Below are 10,683 nucleotides of genomic sequence, written 5' to 3' on the forward strand. Positions count from 1 at the left end.
GAATGGTAGTTTGTATGGTGGTTGTTCAAGAAGTATGATTTGGCTTACTATAAAATAAAATGTGAAGAACACAGGGGTAGTTTTTTTTTTTTTTTCCCCCCCAGTGCTGAGGGATTGGACCTCGGGTTTTCTACATACTAGGCAAGCACTGTACCAGTAAGCCCCATCCCTGGCCCCAGGGGTGGGATTTTTATTCTGTATTATCACAAGCACAGGCATTTTTCCCTCCATGGACACAATATCTTCAATTATAAAATGAGAGCATTCATCTGTTAGCTTTCTAAGTTCTCTTCTAAGCTGAATTTGTAATTCTAGTCAAATCGAGCCATTTCTTTTTTGAAAAAGAAAAATAAATACTCCATTTCCTACAAACTTTGAATGGAGACAGCAGGATGACAATTGTGGTAGTTATATAGGGCGTTGTTTGTTTTTTTTTTAAGAGAGAGAGAGAGAATTTTTAATTTTTTTTTTTCCAGTTTTTGGTGGACACAACATCTTTATTTTCTTTTTATGTGGTGCTGAGGATCGAACCCAGCACCCTGTACATGCCAGGCAAGCGCACTACCACTTGAGCCACATCCTCAGCCCATGCAGGGCATTTTAACAAGTCTCAGAAGAAAGTAGGCAACAGGAAGTAGAAAAATGCCATTTTGACAGATAATAGTCTTACATAAGTGGTACCGTTCAAAAACAATTTCTCTGTGGCCCAAATTTTCCTGTAGCATAATTATTGGCCTCAACAACCCACTAATGGCTATTTCCTGTTGTAAATTATCTGTCCTCTACCTGTTTCTGTCTACATACTGCTCAAAATTTCTGGATTGCTGACTGGAACATTCACCCTCTTTATTTAGTTCTCCTTTGATTAGTCATGTTAATAAATTACTAATATTGTATTATAAAGAGAAATACTTCTTAGTCCTTTCTTAATAATAAATAATATTATCAAATAATAAACAATCAAATAATAATATTGTTTTTACATAAAAAAAGGAAAAGATTACCCTGCTAATCAAAGAGCAAAGTGCTAAGTAACTGATATTATGACTGGCATGATCTTTATAAAACTTAATATCATTTGGAAAGCCTCAAGTATAAAATAAGTAATTAAAAATGTAGGGATGAGGTTGGGGTTGTGGCTCAGTGGTAAAGCCACTTGCCTAGCAAGAGTAAGGCTCTGGGTTTGATTCTCAGCACCACATAAAAATAAATTAATAAAAAAGATATTGTGTCAATCTTAACTAAAAATACTTACAAAACAAAACAAAAAAATGTTATGATAAAATGAAGCAGAGTCACTGGAAAAATTCTGCTATGATAGCCATGCAGTCGTATGTACTATGGAAGGTTCACACAGTAGCATCAGATACATGAACCCTCACACGATATAGCACAAACCAAATAGAAAACAAATGTTTTCCATGTACTTATTTCATAGTTGTGCTTATTGAGATACCCAAGCACTTTTGCTAATATGTCCCAGATTTGTATCTCAGGGAACTAACAGCAAGACAGTTTTGTCAAAACTGCTTAATTTTAGAATTTCTTCTCTCTTTTACTCCCAAAGACTTGTTTCTTCCAACCCCTCCAAAGCTACAGCTTCTTTGTTTGGATTACTCTATTCATGAGTGTCTATTCATTTTTCTTTAATTCAATAAATTTAACATTAATCTGAATTTATAAATGTGCACCATTAGGACAGACATCCTTTTAAGCTTCTAAAATACATAATCATATGGTATATATTTGATCTTTAGGTAGTGATGAAGAAGTAACAAACTTCAAACTAAATAAATTATAATACCTAACTTTTTATATTTTAAAGGCATAAAAGTTGAGACATGGGTCCAAAGAAATACTTTTTAGTAAGGTATTTGTTTTTAATGTATATAGATTTTGCCTCCCTTTGATTTAGATCACTGAGCATTCATACCCATTGCTGAATCCCAATCTAAGGTGTGTGTTTGCTGTAAGTCTAATAACGCTATTGTTATTAATGAGTTGTGACTAAATCTATAGGACTCTGGTATAACAAAATGGTCAAACCTATGTTCTTAATCAATGAAAATGGTTTCTGGGGACAACTGTAAACAGAATTTTCAAAGATCAATTATGATTGGAATAATAACAATTAAGAGGAAAGAGAGATTAGTTTAATGGTTGACAATGGCTGTCTTCTTGAATGTTGAGAGATGCAGGGAACTTGTCCATCTTGTTCTCCTTTTTGTCCTGAGCACCCAGCACAGTCTGGCATATCAAAGGCACTCATATTTGATGAATGAATGAATGAAGGAGAAATTCAAGTACAATAGGTATAAAGCTGTAATTGTATCCCTAATTTTCTGAGCAATGTCCTTAATATAGACCTACATGAATACAAGTTCTTTTCAACCTGTAAATTACTTTTAGTAACATATTCTTGTAGTATGTACTTGAATGAATTTTAAAGGCATTAATGTATAGAATTGTAAATACCTAAATAAATAAGATACCAAAAGTGTTTAGCATATGCCATAAAAGCAAAACAAAAGGAAAAACAGACTTTCAGGTTGTTGGCAAAAAGAAATAAATGACTGTTTTTCATACTTGAAATAAAAAAACAGATTTACATGCTGATACCTGGTTTTGCTGATATGGAGTAGCTGGGCTGTTGGGTCCAAAGAAATACTTTTTATTAAGGTATTTCTTTTTAATGTATACAGATTTTGCCTCCCTTTGATTTAGATCACTGTAAGTTATTCTTCGGAACTGCTCAATGTCTATCCAGCACATAAGATCCATGCTAAAATGAAAACAAAGAAAAATAGAGCCTTTCTTGTTTATTTCTCTAAATTCTACTAAACACTAAACAAGTTGCTGTTTTGACAGATTCAGAAAGTGGCTGTCTTGGCTAATGAGCACAATGGACTAGACCATGGAACTGATGAGCACACTGTCACCTCTTGCCTTCCTATGCAGTTATCTTGACTATTATAATCCTAATCCTGGTTAAACAAATGAGTGATGAAAAGGAATACTGGGACCAGAAAAAAAACCGCTCATCAATAGTGATGGGGTCTTCCACGAATGATGGAATAGGATCATCAATTTCAAATTTGGAGACATGTCTGTATACGACATGTCCATTTGACAGAAGGCCAAATTTAAAAAACTTCACGCACAATGAAGGGCAACTCTATAGAGTGAAATTTGGCACCCAGTTTCTATTAACTTGAGAGAAAACACTATGATCAATACTTCATTTTATTACAGGTAAATGTTATAAGTTTCCAAGATTCTGTTCAAAACCACAATGTTTCCTTTATATATTATATAGTTGTGCTCATTGAGATACCCAAGCACTTTTGCTAATATGTCCCAGATTTGTATCTCAGGGAACTAACAGCAAGATAGTTTTGTCAAAGCTGCTTAATTTTAGAATTTCTTTTCTCTTTTACTCCCAAAGACTTGTTTTTTCCATCCCCATTATTTCCATTAATAAATTGTAAAATAGTCTAGTAATTTAAATAGCTAGCTGGGCATGGTGGCACACACCCATAATCCTAGGAGTTTGGGAGGCTGAGGCAGGAGGATCACAAGTTCAAAGCTAGCCTCAGCAATTTAGTAAGACATTAAGCAACTTAGTGAAACCCTGTCTCAAAATAAAAAATAAAATGGCTGGCATGTGGCTCAGTGGTTAAGCACCCCTGGGTTCAATCCCTGATATCAAAATAAACAAGAAACTTAGTGAAATGTAAAAATGTAAAAGAAATACTTTCCAGAAATTGTAATTGAAGTACTTGTCTAGAGAAATGCAAAATAAACAGCAGAAAAGAAAAAGTAGAAGGTACTAGTGGTGTTTTAAGTTAAGCAATGCTGAAAGTATAAATATTGTGTAATCACTTAAAATAACATTTTGGAGTTTGATACAATAAAATGCATTCCAACAAAAAAGTAATCCATACAAATTTCAGATAATTATGCTTAACAGTCTTTAGTGACATGGGTAAAAATCTAGCACTATTATAATATGTTGAATCAAAACCAGTGGCTAAGAAAAATGATGTGTTAAGTAAGGAATACATTTAAAAATGGTGCTGGTTCCTCACCTTGAAGAATGAGACTCAAGAAACTGACGAAAATGTTCAAACTCCAGTTTGTTGTTCAGCAGATCATTAAAACGAAAATGCTTGTATTCTTCAGGAACATTATTCCAATATTCTGTTTCTTTATAGACATTAGAGAGTGATAAAACACTAGTTCCAGTTTCACCAATGGTGCCCTAGTGACATAATACTTTGCATAAAAATCTCTTAAAAGAAACAAACTATTGGCAATTTTCATTGGAGAAATTGAAAGAAAAATCAACAATTAAGCCGAGGCTTTTTAGTAGTGGTAGAAGTAGATAAAATATCTAGGTGATTCAGATTCTTATTCTGTTCCTTTTTACTCCATTCTTTTCTTAATATGAATATTTAGTAAACATTCACTATATACAAAGCACTTATTTTAAAATATTAATTTTATTATACTTTCTTGGTATAGAAGTAATGTCTTTTGGAGTAAAAAGAAAAAAAATCACCAATAGTAATAACATTAGAGATAGCCACCATTAATATGCTTTTGTATCATTCCAGTCTTTTTTGTATATTACATGTAGTTTATTAAAAATGAAGGTTGTGGGCTGGGGATACAGCTCAGTTGGTACAGTGCTTGCCTTGCATGCACTAGGCCCTGGGCTCAATCCCCAGCACCACAAACAAACAAACAAACAAAAATGAAGGTTGTAACTTGGTTCTTTTTCTAAACAATACATCATGAACATAAAACACTCTTCTATAACACAATTTTTAAAAGTTACAAAGCAATAAAAGATTCTTGTCTAATAGTGCATCCTTCTAATGTAATCACCTTCCTATAAAAGTTACATTTTTAGGTAATTTTAAGACATCTGTTGTTTTGTGGATAGTTTACAAGCTATAAAGTGCAAAGAGACAGGCATATTCTTTGAAAATTCCTTCTTCATATAATTACTTACATAATTAATTATCTTCATATGTGCTATTGAAAGTGTTTGACCATGAGATAAATTACTAATATTTAAAGAATTAACTATTTCTGTAGAAGGATTATGGAAAGTGTTAACAATTTTTAGTTCATGAAGTTTAAAATAAAACTTTAAAATGTGACAACTTTATGGATTTTTATGTATACTTCACAAGATAGTAATCAGTATTCTAGGTCCCTTATTTTTCCAACTGAATTTCATGATTGCATTTCCTAGTTCTATGAAGAATGTCATTGGGATTTTAATAGGAATTGCATTAAATCTGTATAATGCTTTTGGTAAATTTGACAATACTAATTCTGCCTATCTAAGAGCATGGGAGATCTTTCCATCTTCTAAGGTTTGATTCCTAAGTTGTTTTTTCTTTTCTTTTTTTTTTTTGAGGCTATTGTGAATGGGGCAGTTTTCCTAATTTCTCTTTCAGTAGATTCACCACTAATATATAGGAACAAATCTAATTTATGTGTGTTAATTTTATATCCTGCTACTTTGCTGAATTCATTTATGAGTTCTAGAAGTTTTCTGGTGGAATTTTGGGGGGCCATATATGCAGTGGCACTTACTATTTGTTTAATTTGAGCCTCTCTTTCTTAGAACTCTACAATGTCAAAACAGTTCTTTGTTCTTAGTTTATATGTGTAAAATTTTATTAAAGAGAACTGGGGACATTTTATTTCTTTCATAAAAATCAAAGGACTAGAGGCAACCATGAGAAAATGTTTACAAAAACCACTCTGGCTGTTGGGAACAACAGGTGTTTATTTTGGTTTGAGGGGTGTTTTTTGTTGTTTGTTTGTTTTTTTTTCTTAGTACATAAAAAAGTACTTGGGGCTCTACTGGTTACAGCAAATTATCACCTATATGAAACAAGTCTCCAAAAGGATTTGTGAGTGTATTTTCTGTCCTAAGAGAAGCACTTTAAGGAAAAAGTTATCAAGTATCATAACTGAATGCAGAGCTGAATAAAAATGTTTGATAAAACATTTAGATAAAATGTTTAGATAAAAATGTTTGAAAATACTCAGAACATGAAAGATGCCAAACTGGGATTCTTCCTACAAACAAAGATGAAAATTTGTTAAAACAATTTTTCATCTTTGAGAGTTGAGATGGAGGGATTTAAACAACCACAGAGGAATGCTTTATTAGAAAGCCAATAAAGAAATTTAACACACAGAGGCAGTTGACACATATATATAAACTGTACAGTTATGCTTCAGATAATTTCGATTTTTTATTGTTTCAGTATTGTCATTTTCATTATTGACTTCCATTGCTTAAACTCAAGAAATAAAATTTTTCAGCATAGAAAAATAATAAACAATAATGTCTCAAATAGAGAACTTCTAATTTACTAAAGCAACTATTATAAAGTTTACATTTTAAAATAACTTTTTGTTTTTGTAAAACTTTATTGTATAAGAATAAAAATTGTAGGTAGATACAGAGAAGAAAGTGAAAAATCACCACTCAAAACTATTGTTAACATTTTGGTGAATATCTTTCCAGACATCTCTTTTTGCATGTATGCATGTATACATGTAGAAATGCATATATGATTTTACATCAATAGGATCAGTCCATACCATTGTTTTTGATCCATACATTTTAATATTATAATATGTCCTTGACCTTTTCTAGGTCAATTAAGTATCATTTCTATGTAGATGCACACATTTAAATTTATGATTGTGTGGATCTATCATGGTTTATTTAGCCAATGCAAAAGTTGCATATTTATAAGGTAAAATAACACTTTAATACCCTAGTCAATTCTATGACATTTTTAACCAATTTCCCCAATTCCTTTTCATATTTTTTCTTTGTTGTTTGTCTATTGCTGTCACACTACCATTTCTTACGTTGAGCAAATACAAAAAAACAACAACAACAAAAAAAAACAATATACTTCAAAGTACTGTAATGTCGCTTAAAAGCTCAAGTTTCCAGTCTTAGTTAAGTCAAACAAATGGCTTGTCTCCCTATTCTACTTTATCTGCTTTGTTTTTCTGGCTCTTTTGTTAAATATAATGTGATACCTGTAAAATGCAATGTGCTAGGCAAACAAGCAAACAAACAAACAAACAAACAAAAAAACCAGCAGGAAAATGATGTGGCCTGTCCTCATTTTATCAGTACATGATCTCCTCAAGGTAAGATCTAGCCACCAACATATAAAGTAACCCTCTCAAGGATAAAAGGCTAGTTTTTCTATGTAGAGAGTTATCTTACCTCGTCTTTCTTGTGAAGGGTCTCTTTATGCAAAGCCCGTAGCTTTCGGAAGCATGAAGAGTCTAGCTGCCGAGTTTCTTCCACCAGTTCCACCTAAAAAAATAATAATTACAAAGCTTGTAACATCAACAGAATGTACATTATGAAAGAGTGTGGAGCACAATGCTCAATTTCCAAAAACAGTGAGCTAAAAAACAAGGATGAGTGCCAACAAAGCAAGTTATTTTGGAGGCAAAAGTGGAAGATTAACATAGTTAAAAAAATTAGCTACAGCAAAATCACACTTCACATGCATGCAATAAAAACTGCAGACATTTTTATGTAATGATATAAGGCTGTTGATGATCATGCCTCCTTTTTGAACACCCCATGTAGACTAACAAACAATGTAAATATGTTGGTCACATTTCGAGTTTATATTCAATGTAACAGGATAATAGTCATGAAGGCAGACACTGCTAGCTTTAGGAACCAAATAATTCACAAGAGAACAAGAAATGACTGGACTCCATATTGTTATTAGTCTGGGAGCAAAGGCTTTATTGTTGTAGCAAAAGATAAGACAATCATTAAATTAATTTTCATAGCAGGTCTCAGTATTCAGAGCACGATTCTATGTAGTCAGGAGAACAAGATCACTGTGTCTCTATTGCAGGGAAAACCTGGTTTGGCTAACTAGTTGCTAGAGAACTTTCTGAATTTAATAGAAAGCTTGGGTAGTCTGCTTGAGTATCCTTTTTAGGAAAGAGTCTACATAATAAGAGTCATCTGGGCTTTTAGAGAAGTTCTCTGGACTAAATTTAAGAAAGTTTCTAGGACTAAGAAAGAGATTCATTTTTTCCATATATTAAAAATAGTATGTAGGGCTGGGGCTATAGCTCAGTGGCAGAGTGCTTGCCTAGCACATGTGAGGCACTGGGTTTGATCCTCAGAACCACATAAAAACAAACAAATAAAATAAAGGTATTCTGTCCATCTACAACTACAAATATATATATAAATAAAAACCAGTATGTAATTTGTCTTGTATCATTGCTAATGTCGAAGATTTGGGGTTTGGGGAAGTTAGTTATATTCCAAATCTTTTTTACCACTGCAGGATATCCTATACAATACCCTTCCTCTACCCAATAGAGTAAAGATTTTAAAAATTGATTAGAGAGAAGTTTTTTAGATTTTATAATCTTCTGATTTTCCTAGTTAGTATATATATTTCTGTAGTAGAAAAGATGTTATGCTAATTTTTCAGAGAAAAATCAGGAGTGAAAAAAAGAGAGAAATCAGGAGTGAAAATCTATTTTCGTTGTTGAATTTAGTAAATCTCAAGCTTGTCCAGTATAGTGCCATTCAAGGTGCTTTGGTATTAATTTTACCATCATCACCTAACTTACCCCTCCTGATTGAAGACATGACTATCTAACAAGTTGCTGAGTGAATATGAATAAAGAATAGCAGTAAAAAGCAGAGTTCCACCTTAAATCACCTCAAGCATACAATGCATGATTAACTTAACATAAGAATATCTAAGCATGGTTTTAATTTGTGATTCAAAATAAATATTTAAAGAAAATTCCTCCACTCACCAATAAGAATAATGAAAATGTTCAAGTACCAAAAATTAAAATAATCTTTTTTTTTTGGAATGAAAAACAAGTGTGTTGAAATTTTTATCTAACAAAACACTCTGACCTAAATATCTGGGGATGCTTTAAAATAGAAGCACTGAAGTCAAAGGACCTGCTTTTCACAATACATAGGAAACATTTATACTTTCCATGGGTATAATATTCATATAACTCATCGAGCATTAAATGAAACAGGCTTTTTCCCTTAATCAGAATTAAGGCCACTGCTGAGACATAACAAGATAGGACATTAGTATATACTAATTAGTATGTTACCATGGATCTTTTGCTGCTTCACAGAAAATCAGAACTCAAATTTCTCTCTACTGACGTATTTGTACAGGGAACAAAAAATGACAGAGATTTTAGTATTTTTGTTAGGAGACAATAGGTAAATGGCATAAAATATTTTTATTTTATTTTTATAAATAAATAAACTTTTGACCCACACAAATCTTAACTCTATATCTGGGGCCCATGTGAGTTCTTTTTTTCAGTTTTTCTCTTGTGAGTTAGCGGTATTGCTTATCATTAGTTGTGTAGTAAAGTGGAAAGGTGCACACCTTTATCAGAGCCACAATACCTCTCTGTAAGTAGCTTGGTCTGACCTCATCATCTTGGTCCAGGGCTCCAGAAGGAGGAGGAGGATGTACTCTTCTGCTGTGTCAAAGAGGTCTTCAAATGGTGGTTGTATTTTCTTGTAAATGTCTCTCTTCTTTTCCTGCTGCAGTCCAATGTCAAGAGTGGCCGATGGAGCAACATATGTGGCAAAAATATACTAAGGGAGGATGGGAAGGAATGAGAGGACATTGGGAGAAACCACAGTGGTTAGCATCCTCAGCAAAGGCGTTTAAAAAGCAGCAGGAGAAGGCAAACAAGCTTTAGACTACTAAAGACAAAGCAATGTGTTACCCAAAAGAATTTGGGTTTTCTTTTTCTATTTTTTCATTGGTGGTTAGCAATTTGCCAATTTCTCTTAGCTGACAAAATTCTGAAGATGTACTAGGTACTATAATGATTGAGTCAAGGTTATAAGACTCCTTTTTTTCCTTTATATTCACAACATTTTCTACTTTCCCCAGTTATTTGAAATGCCTCCCTCTGCTCTTTTGCTGGTAGAACTAGACATCAAACCAGGGCCTTGTGTATGCAAGGCAGACATTCTGCCCCAGCTCCAAATTGCCTGTTTGGAAACAAGAGGCTAGAATACACGAGAACTGAAATTTTAACTATTATTAGTCTTCTACTCTAGATACCAAGCAGACCTCTTGCCCTCCCTAACTGAGCTACAGAGTTTTATGAGTCTTCTAATTATCCCTTTTGTCATAAAATATCTTCATGTGGTGTCCTACGTTCTGGAGGAGGTACAGGAAGGGGATATGAGTAAATGGGAAGATATACAAAGAACTTTTAACCAACCTGCCGTAGACATCTATTCTGTTCTACCCATTGGTCTTGTCTATCAATAATATTTATATCTGAGAAGAAATCTGATAACATTTTATTTGTAAAATTTTTATGTACTAGATATGCCATATCCTGAACATCAGGTTTAAAAATAGAGTGTCTAAGAATGTCTATTTGGGGCTGGGGTTGTGGCTCAGTGGTAGAGTGCTTGCCTAGCATGTGTAAGGCACTGGGTTCAATTCTCAGCACCACATATAAATAAATAAATAAATAAATAAATAAATAAGAAAAGTCCATGAACAACTAAAAAAATATTTTTAAAAAGGTTCTTACAATGTCTAGACTCAACTCAGAAATATATATATATATATA

At 32.9% G+C, this 10,683-nt stretch overlaps 1 protein-coding gene across 4 annotated transcripts in view; it reads right to left on the reverse strand.

Annotated features, from left to right (window-relative positions):
* Window positions 1–10,683, reverse strand: part of Rgs22 (regulator of G protein signaling 22) — a 113,585-nt gene that overhangs the window by 24,919 nt on the left and 77,983 nt on the right. For all 4 annotated transcript variants that reach the window (XM_048801918.1, XM_048801919.1, XM_048801920.1 and 1 more), the window contains exons 15-18: window positions 9,488–9,682; window positions 7,280–7,372; window positions 4,089–4,261; window positions 2,620–2,782 (exon numbers count right to left, since the gene is read on the reverse strand). In XM_048801918.1, coding sequence (XP_048657875.1) covers window positions 2,620–2,782; window positions 4,089–4,261; window positions 7,280–7,372; window positions 9,488–9,682 — 624 coding nt within the window. The remainder of the gene's footprint in view (window positions 1–2,619; window positions 2,783–4,088; window positions 4,262–7,279; window positions 7,373–9,487; window positions 9,683–10,683) is intronic.

The sequence above is a fragment of the Marmota marmota genome, unplaced genomic scaffold (genome assembly GCF_001458135.2).
Source record: "Marmota marmota marmota unplaced genomic scaffold, marMar, whole genome shotgun sequence".
In the NCBI taxonomy this organism is placed as follows: domain Eukaryota; kingdom Metazoa; phylum Chordata; class Mammalia; order Rodentia; family Sciuridae; genus Marmota; species Marmota marmota.